At 33.9% G+C, this 24,460-nt stretch overlaps 1 protein-coding gene across 2 annotated transcripts in view; it reads right to left on the bottom strand.

Annotated features, from left to right (window-relative positions):
* The window catches only part of NCAM2 (neural cell adhesion molecule 2), a 503,610-nt gene that overhangs the window by 34,726 nt on the left and 444,424 nt on the right, over positions 1–24,460 (bottom strand). For both annotated transcript variants that reach the window (XM_021070859.1, XM_021070858.1), the window contains exons 13-15: positions 20,256–20,375; positions 17,647–17,768; positions 4,733–4,913 (exon numbers count right to left, since the gene is read on the bottom strand). In XM_021070859.1, coding sequence (XP_020926518.1) covers positions 4,733–4,913; positions 17,647–17,768; positions 20,256–20,375 — 423 coding nt within the window. The remainder of the gene's footprint in view (positions 1–4,732; positions 4,914–17,646; positions 17,769–20,255; positions 20,376–24,460) is intronic.

Raw genomic sequence — 24,460 nt, 5'->3', positions numbered from 1 at the left:
AATTCAAAGTCCGTAAACTTTATTTGGACAGTTTATAATGCATGCTATTTAAAAATTAAATCAAAACAAAATTAACTTTTAAATTCCATATCTTCTCCAAATTAGAGACTTAAGATTTGCTAGCTTATATGTGTATATGCATGCACATATACATATATGTGTGTATACGTATGTACATGTAATTAATTTCAAATATGTTTGTTTATAATATTTATTTTAAAATGTAATAGATTATATAACTACAAGAGTAATTATGATGAAAGCATATGAAGGACATTTGTTTTTTTGCTTTTTAGGGCTGTGCCTGTGGTATGTGGAACTTCCCAGGCTAAGGGTCGAACTGGAGCTGTAGCTTCTGGTCTACGCCACAGCCACAGCAATGCCAGATCTGAACCACATCTGCAACCCATACCACAGCTCACAGCAATGCTGGATCCTTAACCCACAGAGCAAGGCCAGGAATCGAACCCATGTCTTCATGGTTACTATTTGGGTTCGTCACAACTTTTAGAATTGCCCCCCAAGGAACCTCCTAGAACTTAAATCAAACAGTTCTTGAAGTATAAGGGCCTGTCTTTGACCTGGCTTTTCCATAAGACCTTAGCAGGTTGTAGATTTGGTTACAGTAAATTAGGTATTATTTTGTGATATTTTTATAGATAAAATAAATCTTTTATTTTTCCCCCTCTTCCAGTAAGCTGCTCTGGTTTTGTATCAGCTATACAGTTTAGAGAGGATGAATTCTATTTCCTACCTTCTCAGGTAGCTTTGTCTGGACATTTGTGTCTGACATTTCCTTGACTGCTTGATCTGCTTCATCAGCTTTGAAACAGGCTCTAGTTTTTTTCATCATAAAAGTCCTAACACTGACTTTTTTTATCCCCCTCTGCTCACCTTTATAGTAAAGCTTCTTAGAAGCATTAAATTAACATAGAGTCTAAACCTGCTAACATCTCATACAATCCTCAGCCTATTCCTACCTAATTTCTCTCCCAACCACTTCAGCAAAGCCATACGTAATAGGCACACTTCTCATCTCTTTTTAACTTAATTACGTTGACTTCTTAGCAGCATCTGAAAGGTCAAATGTGGTTGACAAATTTTATTCTGGAAATATGACTGTCTCAACTTTCAAGATATTAGTCTTATGTTTTTCCAGGAACTCTACATCTTAGTCTCATGAGGGGTGGTGATTTCCTCTTTCTGTATAATATTACAGTTCCTTGGGACATAGTTTTAATGCTCTTTAGTAACTCAACAAGCACCCCTTGAACACTGATGCTGTGCCAGTCACCCTTCTAGGTAGTGGGAAACATCTCTGAATTTCACATTCATCAACTTCTTTTCATAGAGCTTAGTCATTACTCACTGTGTGGTTTTATCCCCACTCAGGCTTTAAATACCAATCACCCGTTAAGGCTGACAACATCCTAATGTATGTTTCTAAGCTGTGGCTCTCTTCTCATCCATTCTTCTCACATATATCTAACATCTATTTGACACTTTAAGCTTAGCAAATACCAAACTGATATTATATTTGATCCTCCTTCCCCAAATCCTGCTGTTTATAAGATTATTTATCCTGAAGAATTATGTCAACAATGTTCCAGCTGCCCAAGCAAGAAACTCAAAAGTCATCAATGTCTACTGAATCCAATGGTTATGCAGGCAGGTTAGTCTACACCATGTAGGGAATATATTCATTGTTTTTGTTTTCTACTGTTATCACATTGTTCAAGCATTCATGGTCATCCATCTCTTGGTTCTACCCAGACGAGCAAGATTAGTCTGTCTACAATGTCTATCTATTCATATATTTTCCCTACTTCAAAAGAGTTCTTATTACTTTTAGGCTCTGTTTTTAAATTATTTACATAGTTTCCAGAAGACCTTGGATTCTATGGGTCACAGCTCCCTCTCTATCCTTATTTTTGTTCATACATCTCCAGTTTCTCTTTCAGCCCTTCTTTTTCTTGTTCCTAAAGCAAACAAAATTCTTTTTCTCTCAATGACTTCTTCCATATTAGACTTTCCCTGGAAGTCTCATTCCCTACAGATTTCTTTTAGAAAATCACTTTCCAAGGGAATCTTTTCTTAATGCCCACCTACCACCATAAGTTATATACATGTGCCAAATTGTCTCATGGCAGCATACTGCCCCAGCATATCTCTAAATTGTAATTACTTGGTTGTTATTCTCTCATTTAATCCCTACTAGATTATACAATCTTCAAGTGCAGGAACCAGTTCTGTACTTTTCATAGATCATTCCTCTGTATTTATCACAGTACTTTTCACAAATCAAGCCCCCAATAAATAAATGGAATGAATGAAACAACTTTGCAGAACCAGAAGAAACAAATTTAAATGTTAGGAAATACAGGTCAAGAGTAGTTAAATGATAAGCACAAAGCTGAAATTAAAGAAAAAAAATTTTTTTTCTAGTTACTACACACAAGCTGACTTTTCAAAATTGAAACAAAGCATATTTACAGTAAATGCATCATAGCATATTTTAGTTATTTTGTGCCTTCATATGTGCGTATGTTTCTGTATTTATTTTACCTTTTGGTTTATACCTATCATTGGTTTTGCTAACAAGAGTTTCTAATAATAATAGCACAGCAGGGGCTCTGGGAATACAATATAAAGCAACCTGCTTAAAATCTATTTTTTTACAGTTTGTGTCTTATCTATTAAGTGTAACTAAAAGAGTTACCAAAGGGTACAGGTTGGGGGAGTGGGCTGGGGGTTTGGGATGGAAATGTTCTAAAATTAAGTTGTGATGATGTTGTAAATATAATAAAATTCATCAAATTTTAAAAAATAAAATATAACCAAAATATTGTCTTCTACTTCACAAATATTAATTTTTAATCTCGATAAAAATTATTATTCCTTCCAAGTATATGAGCTAAATTAAAGATGTAGAAGGATGAAGTTTACTCTTGCAGTCCTCCTTTGAAGATTCTGGCTCATTAAGAATCATATTGACATCATGTTGTTGATATCTGCATGTAGGATAATTACTACAAACACAATGCATTATAATTGTAGAAGCACTTGATGTTTAAAACTTCTAGAAACAATGAATTTAGTGGCTTATTCAACCATTCTTCTTACTTAGGTGTATGTATTATCTTGTAAGGGGCATGGGGTTTGTCATATGATTTAAAGTAGTTCTAACCTTGAACAAATAATTTAATTGCTCAAAATTGTATCCATAAAATGAGGATAACTCTTCCTTACTCGACTCAGATCCAAGAATAAAATGAGATAATAAATGCAGACAGAAGTACTTTGTAAATTTTAAAAAGTTCCAGCACAATATTATATCCAGATATCCATATTATTTTAGAAACTTCCAACTTTCTAATTTAAAATTATAATTGGGAGCATTTATTAATTGATACTAGCAATACAAAGTTATGATATCCATTATTTTAAACCATATAATCAATAGTAATTACTTTTTAATAGAAATATTAATTGCATAAATTTGCTTTCAATTTAAAAAAGAATAGATGATATAACAAAGTCATAATGATGATATTAATATCAATTTGAAATTAAAAGAGGGTTAACTAGCATGACTGAACTGAAATTATTTTTTCCTCAGGTTTTTTCTTTTCTTTTATTATTATTACTCATTTTTGGCCATGACTGCAGCATTTGGAAGTTCCTGGGCCAGGAATTGAACCCATACCACAGTTGTGATCTGCACTATAGCTATGTTAACTTGGGATCCTTAACCTGTTCACCACAGGGAATCTTCCTGAACTGACAAATTTTATTTTTTTCTAGTCTCAAAAATATTATGTAACAATACTGATATGCTATTACAATATGACAAGTCATGTTTATGGATATGTAGCTTGCATAGCTCTCTCCACATATACATATATATATATATATATAAAGATTATATGTGTATAATACACATATTATAAAATTTACCATTTAATAGTAAATATGATACATCAAGGAAAATTAATGTTAAAATTGACCAGTATGACACCTTACTAACACTTAACTGACTGAATCAGGAAAAATTCTTGCATCTTTACCTCTATAGCATGTATCAGAAAATAATTTTAATATCCCTTCTTTGGACTTTGGTAGTATTACTAGCATAAAATGATGTAAGCACTATTGGCCAACAAAGGTAGAAGCCACCAGTATGATGTGACTGCCAATGATGAGTGTCATGACAACTTTTTGAGATTCTTTGAAACTCTCATCATAGTTCTTTCTGGGGCTATATTTATGGTTGTTTATGATGATGTATGACAGACTTTATCTTTTCAAACTCAACATCCTTGGTCAGGCATGAATAGGTTTATTATCTCTGGCTACATCTCCCCAGAATTGGAGAACCAATTCCCATGTCTTAGTCAGAAAAGTTGTCCTCTTTGAAAACGTCTTTTCTAGTCTGGATGACATTTTTTCAAGTTGATTTTCAACAGTCTTTCTTACTCTCCACCCTCCCCCTCTGCTCTTCTCTCCTGACCATTTCAACCACTTAAGTTGTGAAAGTGCATTTACATATGAACAAATCTTCCATAGCAAGAGAGATTGAGAAATCTCAATTAGGACATGTAAATGATCAGGATTAGCACTAGAATTTACACTTTTATAAAATTATATTTTCAATATTAAGAAAAATCGAGAGGGGTAATAAAAGATAATACCACATTTATTTTCAGCCTAAGAGAGCATATACGTTGCTTACCTTTAATAATGTTGGGCTTCGGTGGCATGTTGAACTCATAGACTGTTGGTTCTGAATATCCCAATCTATTGGCTGCTGTAATTTGAACTTCATACCCCATTGTCCACTGTAGATGCTCCAAAATAATATGGTCTTTATTTCCTTGCACTTTTTTCTCTAGCCACTGGTCTTCTTTATCTTTCTGTTAAGGCATTACAAATACATTTTAAATATCCATGCACTAAATTTGTGATCTTTAAAAATATTAATTTATCTTGAAATTGGATCAAGTGGGTTTAGTGAATCAAAAAAGAATATTTTCTCATCCACTGGGATAAATGAAGCTGTATACAGATGAAGTCATTTCTAAGATTTTTCCACAAAAAATGTAATGCTTTTAAAATTAGCTGAAGAGCAATGATTTCATAATTAATCCTTGATGATTCAGCAACTGACAATTTATCTCCATTAAGATTTTTTAAATTTCACATACATCAGTCTTCTGTCTATCCGCTTTGTTGACTATTAATAGTCATGTAAATATGAAAATAAAATCTCATATATAGAAAAAGTCTAATATATCCATTAAAATAACTGCCAGAGACTGTAGTTTAAGGCTTGGAGTGGGGTAGGGGAGGTAGGTAGTAAAGTTTCTTGCAAATAAATTCTGGATTTTTTAAATAGATTTAAATTACTATGATGTTTTAGACTTATAATGAAACAACATAGAAGAAAAATTATTAGCTGTTAAATAGGTTATTAGCATAAGAAACTAAAAAATGTTATCCTGTCTTTGGACATTCTGCACTTAAATTCTGATTCTTTTTCTAAAATAAATGTTTTGGACAGCATTATATATGAATTATCCTTTATTTGAAAAAATACTATGAGTACAGTTACAAATAATTGATATAATTTTATGGACAGTAACTATACTAAACAATGTGAACATTCAGCTCCACCTATGTTAGCCATGTAAGCACAGGTAAGTGTTTAAATGGCAAGTTCTCTGTGCCTCATCTCTATTGCAGAAGTGATGGTCGTGGCTGCCTTTGTTAGCTTTCCTGAGGGAGCAATGAGCAAAACTAAGTAAACTGATTATTCCAGGGCATTAAGAATCATAACCACTTAACGAGTGATAGGTATTAAAGAGAAAGTATTTTCATAGTAACTATATAGAAATGAAATGATATTTTCTCTGAAACCACATATATAATAATCCATCACTCCAAATACAAATCTCAATTTCCCAGATGTGTATTATAAATAAATTGTAACCAAGTCATAGTGACAGATGGGTAAACAGACAGAATGATCAATTGATTGATTTATCAATCTGTTTAACCTCAGTGCCCAGCCCAGAATTACTTTATGTTGAGCCAATATTTTACAATATTTATTTGATTAGAAAGAGTAACTGTTTTCTACATTTATGGTGAAAATTGAGGATTTATTATCTAAAGTCAAATTGTCAAATTGTGGAAGTTAAATTCATGATTGCATTAAACTGAAGCTATACAAATATGAAGTGTCCTTCAAAAGGAGACAAGATGGCATTAGTTTTGATACTATCCTATGGTTCTGCTTAATTATTTTTGGGTTCATACAATTTTATTACAAAGGAAATATGTTGTCCTGTTTTGCTGTTTCATATAAAACTGAAGATATTACTACCCCCTCTAAATGAAGCTATTGGTTTTGGACAAGCACCTAAAGTTATCGTATAAATAAGAGGTATATGCCCTTGCTTTTTGAAACTTGTAAATAGGCTTATTTATCATATTGGACTTGTGCACAATATTATTTAAGGTGTTATGAAGTTACTGGAAAAGGCATTGGAAAACAATGGTATGAACCAGAAACCTTATAACTTATCTAAATTACTAAATGACTAGTAAAGTTAAGAAAGGAACCCAGGTGGACTTTTGAAATGCCTAGGACAGTAGTATCACTAGCTATAATTGTCCCAACACCCTCTTTCTTCATCAATTCATTCAGTTATTCAGTCTTTAGTGGGTACTGAGACTTCTCTAGAACTTTGAATACAATAGTGAAAAAGATATGTACAATACCTCATTTCGGAGTTTATAAATCAGCACATAATAAAGACATGAGCTCTTTGAGAAATAAAAGAATGCTTTGGGAACATGCAACAGGGAGAACTAATAGAATCCTGGAGCCAGGGAAGTTTCCTCTGGGGAAATAATGTCAACTTTACTGGAAATAAGAAACTCCAGTTCCATTTTTCTTTATATTTGTCCTCACCTACTTAATGAAAAGAAGGTGATTCTTCTGAGAAGTTTAAATCCAAAAAAATAGGTACAATGGTTGAAAGTTTCAGAAAGATACACAATCACTAAAAGATGTAATGACAAACACTGTTGTTTACTGTTTTAAGTAAATGTAAAAACACTTTACAGGTGTTAACCAAAAAAAATAAAACTTAAAAAAATCTCTACTAAAAAATAATCTTAGATCATATATGACATGGTACATATATATGAACATACATATTATACATATATATATATGTATATATATATATAATTTTTTCTACAGACAAAATGGAATACACACACAGAGAGAAAGATGGGGATGAAGGGCGGGAAGATTGAAAGGTTAGATAAGGACAAAGCCTACACAAAGCAGTAGTTGCCTTTGTAGCTGTCCTCGTGCCCAATAATTCAGTAAGTTCTATTTAATTACCAATCTTTTTTTTTTTTTGCTTTTTAGGGCCACACCTGCAGCACATGGAGGTGCCCAGGCTAGGGGTCGAATTGGAGCTGTAGCCGCCAGCCTACACCACAGCCACAGCAACACCAGATCCAGGCCATGTCTGTGACCTACACCACAGCTCATGGCAACACTGGATCCTTAACCCTCTGAGCAAGGCCAGGGATCAAACCCACAACCTCATGGTCACTAGTCAGATTTGTTTCCGCTGCATCACAGTGGAAACTCCTTAACTACCACTCTTGAGCAGAGTGAATATTTGTGTGAAAATCCAGAGCTGAGTTTTGCTTTGTATCTGAGTGGATATGTGGGGGAAAGAGCCAGAAAATAAGCCAACAGCTGATACCTGAATTACCCTAGGATGAAATGTATTATTCGGAGGTACAAAAAGACTTCACACCCTTCAGGTAATCCTCCAAAAATACTATTTAGGAAAATTGAATATTTAAGGTCAAAGTCCTGACAAGTCCAAGACATGCAGAGTCTCTTCTGAATTACCAATCACTTAATTCTTAATTGTTGAAGATCTTAGCACAATAAATAAAAAGCCTCTCCATAATTTCAGACAGTTGGACTGATGGCATAAGGAACCAAAGGGAATTCTAATATTTTCCCCAATTTAAATCAATTTGATTTTCCATTCACCATTAGGCAAGGAGGATTTTGAATCCTTTAATTACTATTTCTAGGGTATAGAAAAAAAAATAAAGTGGGTGTTACCAAATGCTCCCTTAGGGATCAAAATCTCAATTATGCATTTGTAGAGGGCCTAATTTACAGAATTTAAATGCCAAGGGAACAATTTAAGATAATCTGGTTGCAAAATGTTCCCTTAGGTAACTTAATGAGATGATTTGCTGAATAGCCCTAGTATTAATAAGCCAATTAAAAGTTAAAGGACAGCCACAGACAAAAAAAAAAAAAGAAAAAAAAAAGGTCATTTTGCTTTGATACAGTTTCTCTTAAGCAATTCTTTTCATCAAAATGTTGGTAGCAAGGCCATATGACAAGAGGACTCCTTAAAAGTTATTGTAAATCATATCAGCATATAAGGAAATGTTTGCTATCATCTGTAGGGAGAAGAGTGGAGGAGGGAGGGAGAGGGTTTTTGTTTCCTCATATGTAAAGGGCACCTTCACTGCTTTTATTCAAAATAAGAAGATATTCACTAACCTTCTTTACAAAGTCTCAGGGTATATATGGTCAACATCATCTTAAATAAAAACTACATAATTATAAAAAGAGAAGACAATAGAGGAGGTGGGCTTGTACTAACTTGATTAATTTTAAGGTTCTTGTGAATCCAGTGTGCTGTGATATAAGATTTTGTATTCCCATATAAGGCAGCTCCTGGTTCCTGGGTTTCCTGGGTTTCACTACTTACATGAACTTACAGAAATCCCCAGAATTCTCTAAAGCTCCGTTTGTTTCTCTGAGTATGAGAGGGAGTGATTTAGCAATCCAGACAATTTACATACACATACACCCACTCTCCACTGTACATTTTTTATATCATTATAGCCTATTCAAAGTGCCTTTGTTCTAGGTCCTGAAGCCTGGTAAAAATTTTTACACTGGACTCTATTTTATCTATTCCTTGTCTTCAACACCCAAGTACTTCTTTAGGGGAAAATAAGGGCTAATTTTTCCTATCTATCACATTCTGTGCTCTCACAACCTATAAAAATGAACACAGTACAAGTTTTTTCCCTTGTATTTATTATTCCTTATATACATATATTAATCTAGTTACAGGCCATTTATAATTGCACAACATAGATAAACTTATTAAGTCATTTATACATTTATTTATTCAGACAACAATTAGAATGTTTTATGATATCAAAACAAGAATGAATAAAAATCATCATTTTCACTAGCAGCAAGGAAAACACACCAAAAGGTTTAGGAGTCTTTAAGGATCATAACTATCCAATGTTGGAACATATTTCAAAACTTGAACCATAAAAGACTCAAAATTGCCAAAGCAATCCTGAGGAAAAAAAAACAAACAGGAGGCAGAACTCTCCCAGACTTCAGACAATATCACAAAGCTACAGTAATCGAGACGGTTTGGTACTGGTACAAAAGCAGACATACAGACCAATGGAACAAAATAAAGAACGCAGAAATGTAAACCTAGACTGCAATGGTCAATTAATCTTCATCAAAGGAGCCAAGAATATAGAATGGGAAAAAGACAGTCTCTTCAGCAAGTGGTGCTGGGAAAACTAGACAGAAGCTAGTGAATCAATGAAACTGGAATACACCCAATTACCATGAACAACAAAAAAAAAAAAAACTCAAAATGGTTTAAAGACTTAAACATAAAACAAGACACCATAAAACTCCTTGGACAGAACATAGGTAAAACATTTTCTGACATCAACCATACAAATGTTTTCTTAGGCCAGTCTCCCAAGGCAATAGAAATGAAAACAAAATTAAATATTGGGACCTAATCAAACTGACAAGCTTTTGCATAGCAAAGTAAACCATTTTTAAAAAGACAATCTATGGAATGGGAGAAAATAGATTCAAATGATGAAGGGGCTTAATCTCTAAAATATAAAAACAGCTGATACGACTCAACAGCCATAAAACAAACAAGCCAATTGAAAAATGGGCAGAAAACCTGAACAGACATTTCTCCAAAGGAGACATATAGATGGCCAAAAGGCACATAAAAAAAATGATCAACATCACTAATTATCAGAGAAATGAAAATCAAAACTACAATGAGGTACCACTTCACACTGGTCAGAATGGCCATCATTAGTAAGTCTACAAATAGCAAATGCTGGAGAAGGTGTGGAGCAAAGGGAACCCTCCTACACTGTTGGTGGGAATATAAACTGGTACAACCACTATGGAAAACAGTATAGAGGCACCTCAGAAAACTAACTACAGAACTAACATATGATCCAGAAATCCCCTGGATATATATCCAGACAAAACTGTCAGTGAAAAAGATTCACACACCTCTATGTTCATAGCAGAACTATTCAAAATAGCCAAGACACAGAAACAACCTAAATGTGCATCAACAAATGAATGGATTAATAAGCAGTGGTACATCTACACAATGGGATACTGCTTAGCCATAAAAAGAATAATGCGTTTGCAGCAACATGAATGGAACTAGAGACTCTCATACAAAGTGAAGTAAGTCAGAAAGAGAAAAACAAATACCATATGCTGTTTATGAGGGGTTGTTAGCAGGAATGGAACTAGAGACTCGCATACAAAGTGAAGTAAGTCAGAAAGAGAAAGACAAATACCACATGCTGTTTATGAGGGATCGTTAGCAAGATATGCATCAGCAAAGAGAACGAGGTACAAACCTAGGCATGCTGGGTTGCTGCAGATAGGCACTCAGTCTGCAGAAGCACAGTGGTGATTCTCTAGATGCTATGCATAGATACCTGAGGCCAAGTTTCCTCAATGTTAATTATTGTTAAATGCCTAAAGGTCAGAATAAAAGCTTAACCAGCTACCAGCTATGTGACTTTTAAAATAAGAAAAAACTATATCCTGCACCTATAGCCTCCTCCTCACTTGACATAATCCTAAAGAGCACAATAAAAGCAGTGTGGTTTCTTGAGGCGGTGCTCTTGGTCCCTGAGACCTTGAGCCCCCTGGTTCCCCCTTTTGATTAAGATAAATGTCTCTGTGTCTTGTTTTATGTTAACTTCTTCTTAAATTCCACAGCACCTGTTCTTCAGCCCTCACCTGCTGAGCTGGTCTTGGCAGTATCACTTACATCTGGGATCTAATATGGTACAAATAAACCTATCTGGGATCTAATATGGTACAAATAAACCTATCTACAGAAAATAAACTCATGGACAGGGAGAACAGACTTGTGGTTGCCAAGGGGGAGGGGGAGGAATTGGAATAGATTTGTAATTTGGGGTTAGTAGGTGCAAACTATTGCACTTGGAGTGGATAAGCCAATGAGATCCTGCTGTATAGCACATGGAACTATATCTAATCACTTGTGATGGAACATGATGGAGGATAATGTGAAGAAAAGAATATATATATATATATATATATATATATATATTTATAACTGGGTCACCTTGCTGTACAGCAGAAATTGAGGGGACATTGTAAATTAAATATAATAAAATTAAAAAAATAAATTATCAAAAAATGTTATATGTGGAATATAAAATATGACACAAATGGTCCTATCTACAAGACAGAAACAGATCATGGACATGGAGAACAAACTTGTGGTTGCCAGCGGGGAGGGAGTGGGATGGACTGGGAGTTTGGGGTTGGTAGAAGCAAACTATTACACTTAGAATGCATAAGCAATGAGGTCCTATTGTACATCACAGTAAACTATATCCAATCTCTTGGGGTAGAATATGATAAAAGATAGTATGAGACAAATAATGTATATGATTGGGTCACCATGCTGCACAGACGAAATTGTCACAACACTGTAAATCAACTATACTCTAGTAAAAATATATATAATTCTATTGACACCACAGTACAAAGTCAGTGAAAATATTCTGTACATAAAATAACTTTTAATTTTTCCATTTGCATTCTGAGATTAATGTTTGTCTTTATTCTCCAAATACATGGCTTAATCTCAATGACTTATTAGAGATGTTAACTTTCCTAAAGGGTCCATGGTGCCATCTAATTCTGCTTTTATTACTCCAGTTCTGTTCTCATAAATTCTATCTTCTTAATAGGCAACTGAACAAAGTTGTGTGCTCTATTTACTATAAGATAACATAGAATAATATGTGTTTCCTGATTCAGAATCTATAGAAAGATATATGTTCTCTACATTATGATATGATTAGTCTCTTTTCCAGTGAAATCCTGGTTTAAATACTTAGATTCAATGTCTTCTACAAATCAATACTCATATAAGGAATATATCATCTCAATTTTGTTGTTTCTAGCTTATAAAACATATAGTCCTGTTCACAGGGGAGTCTAAAGATAGGGTGGAAGAAGAATCAAGTAGGACATCTCATGAGGCTGTTCCTTACTTTCTGAATTTACATATCTTATTCCCATAAAGGATATCCAATTAAAAAATGAGTTGCATATAGCTAAATAAATTTTCAAGTTATTCAATAACACTTTAGTCCATTGTGGAATTCATACAATTTGAGGAATAATAGATGGAGTGGCTTGGAGTCAGACAAAGAAAATAGATAATTAAGAATTTTTTGAAATAGTTTTTATTATTTCAATAGAAGGGCAAACACGAAGGCAAATGCCATTATAAATATTTAGCCACCAAATTTTGAGTATGCAAGTTTTTTTTTTTTTTTAATGTGAACTAGTAACTTGTTAAGAAAGAAACTGTAGAGAAAATTATTCCCTCCTAAGAGGGGCTATTTATTGTTTGATCACATGAATATAACCTTATACTGAATCATGGAATTGCAGTTGGACCTGCAGAGCATGATGTTTGCATGATGGAGGAGTTAATAAAGGGAGGGACAGGGAAACAAAGGAAGATGGAGATTGTTTTAGTGTGTTGGAGTACAAGGTATTTCATTAAATGATATGGTAAGGAAGTGGATGGATGATGGCTGTATTTGGAGACACAGGAGCTATATTTGGAGAGTGGTTGAGGAGTCACTATAATCTCAGCAGGCAAATTTTACTTCAGCCCTTACCACTAAAAATTTTTTTTTTAGATGACAAAATCTTATTTCTGTTCCCTAGCTCCACCCATGACCAAGTCACCCAAACTGTGTAAGGCTCAGTTTGGTTCAGTTTGTCCATTAAAAAGTGAGAAAATAACACTTCATGTACATTTTTTCTCCCTTCAAGAGTGAGCAATACCTCCCTTGAAATACAAAGGCTGCAAGAAATTACTTTTACAGGAGTTCCCGTCGTGGCACAGTGGTTAATGCATCCGACTAGGAACCATGAGGTTGCGGGTTCGGTCGCTGCCCTTGTTCAATAGGCTAGAGATACGGTGTTGCCATGAGCTGTGGTGTAGGTTGCAGACGCGGCTTGGATCCCGTGTTGCTGTGGCTCTGGTGTAGGCCGGTGGCTACAGCTCCGATTCGACCCCTAGCCTGGGAACCTCCATATGCCGCGGGAGCGGCCCAAGAAATAGCAAAAAAGACAAAAAAAAAAAAAAAAGAAAGAAATTACTTTTACAGCTCTTACCATAGCCTAAAGTTCTACTAATAGCCAGTAGGGAGAGTCCCCTTTGTGGCTCAGCAGTTAAGGAACCCAACTAGGATCCATCAGGATGAGGGTTCGATCCCTGGCCTCGCCCGGTGGGTTGGGGATCTGGTGTTGCCATGAGCTGTGGTGTAGGGCACAAGATGCAGCTGGGATTCCATGTTGCTGTGGCTGTGGTGTAGGCCAGAGGCTGTAGCTCTGATTCAACCCCTAGCCTGGGAACATCCATATGCCGCAGGTGTGGCCCTAAAAAGCAAAAAAAGTAAAAATGCCAGTAGGCTTTATAGAAACACAGTAATTTATTATCTGTCAGTTATAACTATGTTTGAATTATGCAACCATTTTCATTATGCTATTTAAAAAGAGATTCTCTAGTAATTTTTGCAGTTAGAAAAAGCTGGATATTGGAATGAAAAGAAGACGTATGGCAAGACAAATGAGATGAGATGAAATGAGGAGGAAATACGCAAAACTAGGGCACTGCTACCATTAGATTTATTGGGGTTATGACGGGGAGAAGAAAGGCAAAACAATGGAAGCCAGAGATTTACTGAAAACAAAACTTGTCCTTGTTTAAATTTTAATGTGAAATTGAGACATGTTAACTAAGTATAGAGGTAAAATATATTGATGACTACTATTATTTGAATCCACAAAATTTTCTAATTTTATTACACTTAACATTTTATTTGTCTCTATGTTTCACACATAACTTCTCATAAAATATTAATTTTAACCCACATTAAAGAAACCAAAATAAATTTGGTCAGCATTTTAAATGCAGTTTATGTTTTCAAATATATACATATAAATGTAATTTCCCCTTGAATGTCTATTTCCATTTTATGAATCTATTTCACTCTAAACAGATGTACTGATATGCTTGTGAACATTTCTGGTTTCAACAGTGACTGAAATCACTACTTGTAATATAGGTAGGGGGTGAGAAATGCTAAACGTACTGTATTGAGTGGCTGATTCCTGGTTGGCCCACTGTTATACCACCCAAAATGCCAAATGTGCCTTTATAGATACACAAGATTCACAACAGATAATATTATTCTGGACTAATTTGTGTACACTCCCTCAGATTAATGTTAAAGTTCTCCCCTCCAATGTAATTCTATTAGAAGGTATGATATATTTAAGGAGGTATCTAAGGTTACAGGAGATCCTTTAGATGGAGCCCTAGTCAAATAATACTTATATTTTCACAAGAAGAAGAAGAAACACCAGAGATGTGTGTGCACAGATAAAAAGGCCATGTGAGGACACAGCAAGAAGGTAGCCATCTATAAGCCAAGGAGAGAGGCCGTAGGAGAAACCAAACCTGCTGACGCTTTTGTCTTGGTCTACCAGCCTCCATAACTGTGCGGAAACATATTTGTGTTGTTTAAGACACTTCATCTGTAGTATTCTGTTATGGCAGTCCTAGCAAACTAAGTCAGTCTTTACAATAACATAGGCAATTCCTTTAACAATATGTTGGAGACCCCATTGTTTAGCTGACCCAAATCCCAACTATAAGACCTTTCATTTAATGGTAGTCAAATGAGACATATTCTATCTAATGAGACATAATTCAAATTCTGCTTGGTGGGGCTTTTTAAAAAAGTATACAGCATTGCTGGAAAAATAGACAAATTCAGCTTAAACAGCCTATTGTTTCTTTTGTTCTTTTCACTCTCCTTACATTTTGAATGTAGATGTGAGGGCAACAACTTAGGAACATGAGATAATCTATATGAAGACAAAAGCCAACTTGCTAAGGATGAAAGAACATAAGGAAAAATAATTTGGATCCCTGACTCTATAGCTGAACAAAGTCACATCATTTCTAAAATATACATGCTATATTAATAAAAACCACTGATGGATAAAGTAAAGATACAATACGAAATAATAAATGTTTTCCATTATCAATTGAAACGAATGATTCTTGTTAAACTCAATATAACATTTGTATTATTTCCAATATCAACTCTTTAGAAGGTCAAGTCAAACATAGCTTTTAGTTTTAGATAGAAACTATCATATAAAGGGTATAATGTTAGATATATTTTTACAATTCATCATTGAAGTTCAGTGTTCACTATGGAATTTTGTTGGAATTACCTACAGATTCTTACCATCCATTTGTATTTTGTATCATAAATTCTTCCAGGTGTAATCATGGTCCGCAATCTGCATACAAGTTCTTTTCTCCCAGGTCATTCCCATTAATTTGCATTAAGTTTACGACCCTTACAGAGACCCTTTCCCATTGAAAGAGTTTCCAAATGGTCAAATAAGAACGGTCGAGAAACTTGACCTGACCACTAAGACACCATCAGATTCACAGAGAGACAAATGAGCCTTTCAGAGTTGCTTTGGAAGGGAGGTATGAAACCTTCATAGACGTTTAGCCATAAGACACACAGCTGTCCATCATCTCCAGCATGAAACCTGCAACAAAGGGGGGTCCTTGGAAGGGGACATCAGTCTTAAATTTAAAAGACTAAACTGGTATCTAAAATTAATTACTGAAGTTTGCTGCTCAAAATTAAACTCCCTTTTTTCAAACCATCCTCCAAAATTTAGATATTTGAATTTAAAAGCATCAACATTATAATTTAGAAAATTGTAGATTTATGGCAAGATAGGTAAAATCATTTACATTCTATTAAGAAGCAATTTCACTATTTTCTAAATAGAATAAACTTGGAAAATATCCATAAATGTTCAGGAAACATAAGTATGGAATTGACACACTATTACATGGATAATCATAAATAGTAGTAAAACAAAAGGTTAAAAATATTTAAATTAAAAATGAGAAAGTCACCTAAATTTCCCAGGGTTACAGGTTTAACCAATATGGAGAGAATAGTAATATTTTTCAATTTGGTTAAGGCCACCATTACATTGACATGATAACACACACACACACAAAGTTATCATGATAACTAGAAGTCATAGAAATTTTAAAAGTTGATGTTCCATTTCAAAAGTTGTAAGAAATGACTAAGTGTTAGAATACAAAAGGGTGTATGCGAATGAAAGATGATAATGGCATGTATTTTTGCTGAGGAAACACATTAAGGGAATATATGCATTAAGGTGAATCCTTGAGATATGAAAAAGGAAAATAAAATTAAAATGAATCCAATTGACATGGTATTATGGGGATAATAATAATTAGTAAATAAACTTTTCAAAATTAGATTTAAAATTATGTGTCACTTTTAACATATCCTGCAGCAGACACAAATACTCATTGGTACTTATGGCAGAGCTGTTAACAGAAATCATTTGTAGTGGACGTTGGCATCATTTTCAGCTGAAGGTAAAGTCTTTCAGGTCACTTTCTTCATCTGTAACCAGAGGACATCCTTCATCCCCTGCTTTGACAAGTCTCAAAGCAGCTTTGGGCTGTCCAAAATCCCATATTAGCGCTAATTAAGCTTGAAAAAATCTATTCTCTCTCTCTCAAGTTCAATGTGGCCATTTTTTGTTAGATGTTGATTCGAGTGATTTCTTTTTATAAAGTCATATTAAATAATAAATTTATTTCAAGTCATTGATAACAATAATTCATAAAAATAAATAATAAGGTCATTTTTGAGGTGTGATTTGCTACTCCTACCTACAGTAACTAAAATTGAGAAGGCTTAAAGTTACTAAAATTGAGCAGAATGGAAGGTGAAATATCCTGCTAAACTTATCAGAAAAACAGGGAAAATGACATTTCATTTCTGAAATGTTGCCAAGTTTAGAAATCACCAGGTAGAAACTATGGCATCATTTTAATGATCTATGTTTAAATTTTACAAAAACAAACCAACAAGCACATATTTTAGAGTTTATAATGATAAATTTCAGCAACGGAAAAATGTCACTTGAATTCCTATGAGAACCATTTATCATTATTGTTATTTAATTTGTAGTTATGCATTCACTTCTGACATTTCTATGAATTCAATTCAAATTTAATGCAACTTAAAAACACTGCACAAAACAGTAATAAACAGGGCACTTACACTTCTATATTTCACGATGTATTCCAAAATAGGGGCCCCTCCATCATCCTGTTTGGTGATACTGAGTTTAAAGCTTTTCCCACTGCTAGGCTGTCCATGAATGGATGGAGGACTTGGTTCACCTAAATATGCAACACAACATTCTTGGGATTTGCACATACATCATATATATAAAGAAACCGCATTTTTATAAAGACACCACCACATATAATCAAAATGTATGATGTTATTCTGGGTTTACTACTTTCTATTTGCCCTTTATTGCGATATAATCTCTGATCCTCATTTTCTCCATCTGAGAAACAGCAATATTCAGAACACTAGACATATGCCAAAATTATGAAACCTCAGGACCAAATATATGGTCTATATTGATGTGCAAATTCTGCGAGAATAGTACTCACTGCATTATACAAGCATACAACTTTATTTCTTGTAGTAATAGTGTACAACCATTTATTTTACTAATGTCAATTCATTTTGTAAATGTTTTGTAAATATGTAATAATAGAAACATATTAAGTCATCAAACTATATGTGAAGATAATATTTTAGTAAATCATCAAACTATATGGGAAAATATCTTAGCAATTAGTTATCTGCTTTAATGAGCATTTATAAGTAGATGAAGATTTGAATAAAGAAATTTTGTAGTATCCAAGTTATAGATGGGTTTAATTTTTTTTTTTTTAATAAATTCTAGCTTCGTGAAAATACTTCCTTCGGTGTTATGCTTCACATGGAGCTGGTCTTATAAGAAAGATACTAATATTTTTCCTATGAACAGGGATCTACTGAAGGGTCAGGGTTTTTTATGTGAAGGATGCCATCACTGCTGGGCCCCTTGGAATGGGAATCCCTGCTGTGTGTCACTTATGTGATGTCAATGGGCATGCAGTGGTGACCTCTGCCTCTGTTTCCTCCAATTCCCTATGGATATGGAGACAGATAAGGTCATACTAAGAAACTCTAAGGGGACTCACTTCCATTTGCAAGGTTCTACAAACTTATAGTACCTCAGCAACTCAGAGGAATGCCGAGATGATCCAAGCAGAATACAGTGCTGAGGTTAGCACCTTTCCCAAACTAGAGAAGCTGGACTTTTTTCTGCAGGTAATCTTTATGTCTAATCTCAGGTTTATAACTTTAATCAAGCCAGTATTTTATCTGAGAAAAGGCAAATCATTAAAGAAATATGACAATTGGGCATGTTGGCAAATAGTAAAATAACCTTGTGTGTATTGCACAGCCATAAAGAAATAAATAAAGAAAATGGAGTTCCCGTTGTGGCTCAGCAGGTTAAGAACCAGACTAGTATCCATGAGGATGCAGATTCAGTTGCTGGCCTCGCTCAGTGGGTTAAGGATCTGGCTTTGCCACAGCTGCAGAAAAGGTCACAGATGTGGCTCAGATCTGTCATTGCTGTGGCTGTGGTGTAGGCTGGCAGCTGCAGCTCCGATTAGACCCTGAACCTGGGAACTTCCATATGCCATAGGTGTGGCCCTAAAAAATAAATAAATAGAGAAAGTATACAAAGATTGTTCATAAAATTTAATTCAGTTAGTGTCAGATATTATGACTCACATGACCTATATGCAATACAATCTATTTTCAATAAACGAATTAAAACTTCTGCAAAAACCAGTTCAGTAACATCTAAAAGGAATTCAATAAGAGATTATGGGAAAAACTAAATATGAAGGGTTGTTAAGGATTATAAGCAGAAAAGGGCACATCTCTATTTAAATTATAGCAAAGTAATTGTAGAATCATTTTAGTCTGGAGGTAGGATTATAAATCAATATGTTCTTGCAGTCATCCTGTTGAAAAAAATAAAGAAAGACTAAAAAATACACTGGCATCCAGAATGGAGAAAAGAGAATACACCTGACATTTTATGAGAACCAACAGAAAAGAACTGGTCACAAATTAGTTTAATTACTGCAGTCAATTTGACTTCCCTAAATAAAATTACGTAATAGACAGGGTTATGCATAGGTTATATGATAGTGTTTGTTTAGTCATACTCAAATTTTCTCACATTTTTCAACATTTTATTCAACATAAAGGAAATTTACACTGTTTTAAATGTATCTTAATTTCATGCAAATGCAGTTGACTTAAAATACACCAAAGCATGATGGCAATGAGGAGGCTGTAATTATTCTTCATCTGGAATCACTTTGCAATAGATTAATTCAGTGGTGACTTTTTCTCACACTTAAGGCCTATATAATTCATGGGATAAAAGCAATGATCATGCCTCAGCAAAGGAATTATCTATGTAGATATTTTTCTACTCATGGAATATAGTCTGAGCACTACAATCTAATTAATAAGACTATGAATAAGTAGGACATCTTCCTTATGGAAACAATTTCCTTAGATGAATTTTACAATTTTTAGATTTCAGTGCATTTTTACTTTTCTCTTGCTCCAGAACAAAGTTATTTTTACAAAATCGAGATGCCGTCGTCTTCAGAAATCACTTCTACAAAGGTAATTCACTTCCTTAAAGTGTTGAAATGTCTCCCTGCATTTTAAAATCCTATTTAAATTTGCAAGTGAAGAGAACAGCAACAGAGAGCAAAACAGAGAGGATTACTTACGAACTGGCAATGTTTGGAAAATTTCTATTTTACTGTAGTCTCCTTGACCTTTTCCATTTACAGCTGCAACCCTGATTTCATACGTCGTATTTGGTTCCAGGTTGCTCAAAACAACCATTGCTAAAAGAAAAAAATATGTCTACGATTAATACATTTTAATAAGTAAAAAAAGAAAAGCAATCTACTTTAAAGCTGAATGAATAATATCACTGTAAATCTTTCCATGAACTATCTAAAAAAAAAAAGAAATATACATAAGAGAATGATTTGTGAACTTCATCTCTATTTTAGCTTTCTAATCACATGCATTACCCTTCAAAGAAAATTAATAATTTATTTTGTGATATTTACACTCACAAAATAGAAAGTAAAATATTTTTTCATCGTTTTAATATTTAAGAAATAGGGAGGATTTAAATGAACATCTTTACTGAATGAAATCCCAAACATTTTGTCTTCTCTAAATTGACTGTTCTATAGAATTACTGGAGATATGGAATTGAATATCTAGAACTCTAGCCTCTAGTATAAGGTGCTTGAGTTGTGCCAAAGACATTTCACTGGGTTGACTACTGCAAAAGTGGATTATTTATTCAATAATCTCAAATGAAATTATTTTTCAAGCTAGCTTGAAACGTCATCTTTTATATTTTCTCTCTTAATTTCTTCTCAAAGATATACCATACCAAGCCTGGATTAAACATGATACAAAGGAAAAGAAAGAATCTGAAAAAGTTCAGGGATATAAAAGATTTTAGAAAAATCTACTGGGTCATACCAGCCCCTTTAATTTGCCAGAGAATTTAAAATACAATTGCAGATTTCAAAAATTAGCATTTTTACAAATTTCTTTGGTGAAACTAACAAAATTCCATAGTTGCTCTACCCTTACTGCTTTTGCTAAACAGAGCAAAAAATTAAGTAGTATAAATGGCCTTGATGAACAAAGGGAAATTATGTCCCATTTACATAACAACTTCAAGTCAAATAATCAATTCATAATAGAAGATATAATCAATCATAAAAGATTAAATCATACATAATCGGGATCATATTTGTAGGGCTATTAACAAGAATTATGACTATAGAATGTACATGTTTAATAAAATCCCATATAATTTATAAACATAGTTCTGATTCCTTTATAATATATATTCACTAGGTAAAATTTATTATTCCCTTCATGAAAATACTTAATAAATTTGTTTTGATATTTCCTTGCACTCCCTTCTTCTCCTCAATATTGCCATATATACTAGATAAATATTAATACCAAAAATATCAACCAGTCTTTAATTCAGTATGGATAATTCAAAATGATTAGAAAGGATAAATTTCCTATTAGTGAAATTTACATTTGTATTTCTCCATCTTTCTACTTTGAAAGAAGACTGAACTTGCTCTTGAGAGCTCATTGTCTTGTCAAAAGACTCAGGTGAAAACACATGGTCTCAAAGTTAAGGGAGGCCAACTGGGAAAGACTGATTAGCAGGGAAATCCACCTGATTAGAAGCTGCAAGGATATATCAGAAAATCAAGACTTGAGTTCAATTATTTCTGATAGGCCAACCACCTGTGAGATTTTTCAGGAAACCCAAACTCAGATGGCTAGTGACCTGGATGGAATTAGCGAGATATATAATATAAGCCCAAGAAATAAATTACCACTACAATGGAGAGACACTTAGTGCACAGATAAAGTTGGTCATGAAGAGTCCAGAAAGGGAGAAGAAATCAAACTAAGTTAGGCAGTTAAAATGTTAAGAAGTTGAAATCTTACTGACCTTAGGAGAGAAAGCTTCTACTCAAGGTTAGGAATTCAAGAGATAAAAAATTTATCACATTTTATCATTTAATCAGTTAATAAATATAGCACATTTAAAACCGAAGTGAGAGATTAATGCTGTATAAAAGTATTTATTCTTAAGGCCTTGTAACAAAAATGCTTGGGCCTTTGGACAATAAATACCTTCATGTGGTAGTTTATGTTTGATTACCATCTTCTTTAATGAAGAATGAAGTGATGCAGCATGGGGACATATGAGAGACTCTGGCAGGACTAGTCAGACTGCAACAACCTTTGTAACAAGACATTTATTGATGCGTGCTTTAAGACTCAAGAAAGCAGTCATGTTGCTCTGGGCCAGATTCCACCATTGACTGAGATTCAATCAAGTCTTGGGCTGAGCTGGTCTCTCAATTTTTAAATAAAGACACTTTTATTAAATGTCACAGCAACAAAAGTATAAAATTAAGTTGAAGTTATATACATCAATTATCAATGCAAATGGGAATATTTCCAGATTGTGAAATAATACAGAATAAGGATAATCTAAAATTTATTCATCTTTGTCTCTTTTTAGTGGAAATATACTTTATGTTTACAGGCAAAAGAGCGATACTTTAGTCATTAACATGTACACAGATAATCTACATAGAGGGTATGCTACACAAGAATTATGAGAGACTGACATAGATGTTTTTATTCCTACAGCCAACTTTGCTATATGATATGGCTCTCCATATTTTATGATGTAAAGATGCAGCTGCTAATATCGTTTTAAGATTGGAGATAGACTGTCGCTCAGCTATGTAGATGAGAGCAACTGGTAATGCTTATATTCAACTGTTTGTCTTGATACTATCAAACAAGGAAAGCAACGGAATTTGAAGCGCACAATTCCAATCGTAAATAAAATTCTTCATTTCATCAGAAGTCTGGAGATCAGATTTTTCATCCTTTCAGGTTAAAAATTGATAACAAGAAAGCTATCAAAGTATCAGAGCATATAAAATCAGGGAAAATTGAGGATATTACTTGGAATGGATTAAACAAAAAAAACAACACTCCCCCCCCACACACACACCATACACATACATAAAGAATAGCAGTTCCACATTTTACTTGAATTATCTGAGTAACTCTAGTGAAAGCTCTTTCTGGCTTGGATTGTCAGCATTCCTCTTTCTCTAACATTTCGTAGGGATGGTAAGAAGCTTTGTGTGTCCCTCTGCCTCTACCAAGAGGAAATTTCTTTACATTATGATCAATTAATTCAGAGTTGATCCCCCTCCCCGCTTTGCTCTTATATTTCTGTTCTGTATCAAGACTCTTCCCTTTAGAGATTGAATTTCACAGCATAGAAGTTTATGGAGGAGAGGAGAAAAGAGGATAAAATGATGGCTGAACTGTTATTACAACATTGGGCTAAAACACTCAGAGGTAAAGTCGATGGAGGAGGCCTTATAGAGGAGCTTTCAAATTATAGGGGAGAGGCATGGAAGTAAACCTATTAATGCCAGTTTTACAAAGCTTATATACAAGCAGTAGGTCTGTTTTTGAGTTTTGAGGCTCAAGGTTTTGGTACAATAACCCTTATTAGGAAGCTTATTAACATTCTGTGAACATAAAGATTACTGTGTGAAATAGAAAGAACTCTATAAATCAGGACCAATTTAATGAGTGGGAAAGGAAAAGATCAGGGGAGGCAGAGCCTGCATCTGTAATTTGACTTGCCTTTCTTAAATGAGAATATATATGCATTAAAATATCCATAATTTACTGGCATATTACCAAACATAGGGTTTCTGAATAGATGAGGTAGGGCTTGAAAGCAAACCACCACTTGAAATATGAAGGCTGTGGATGCTATAATAGAGCACCTCAAATTATGAAGTTAGCTAATGAAAGACTTTCTTTCTCCAAATGTGTCCATACAATAGAACAACAGAACCACAAACTAAGGTGTGGGATGAGTTCTTTCTCTATAATTTATTGGAAATTCAAACTCAAAAATTAGGTGAAAGTAGGTCTAGATTACAAGCCACTAAACGTTCTCTGAGGACAAATGGCACACATTAAGGTCTTTTATAGTTATTTTCAATCAGCATGATTTAGAAACCACAATGTAATTCTTCTGAAAATTATAAACAATCATGGATTTTTGTCATGGCAACAGGAATAGGTTCTAAAAAGAATCTGGTTTCCCTAATTTAATGTTTCTGCCTGATTTAAATATACCTGGGCTTCATAAATGACCATTTTGTCACCTTGCAATACATGTAAATAGGACAGCAAAATATTGAAATACAAAAAAAAAAAGACCTTTTAACTGGCAAATGAAAGGAAAACACGAGCTTTTTTAAGCATTATTTTTACAAATATGCAAATAATATTACTAGAGAGAAAACTCTGAAGTTGTAGT

Source organism: Sus scrofa, chromosome 13 (genome assembly GCF_000003025.6).
Source record: "Sus scrofa isolate TJ Tabasco breed Duroc chromosome 13, Sscrofa11.1, whole genome shotgun sequence".
NCBI classification, from domain to species: domain Eukaryota; kingdom Metazoa; phylum Chordata; class Mammalia; order Artiodactyla; family Suidae; genus Sus; species Sus scrofa.
The sequence above is the reverse complement of the archived record's forward strand: the minus strand, read 5'-3'. Positions and strand labels throughout refer to the sequence as shown.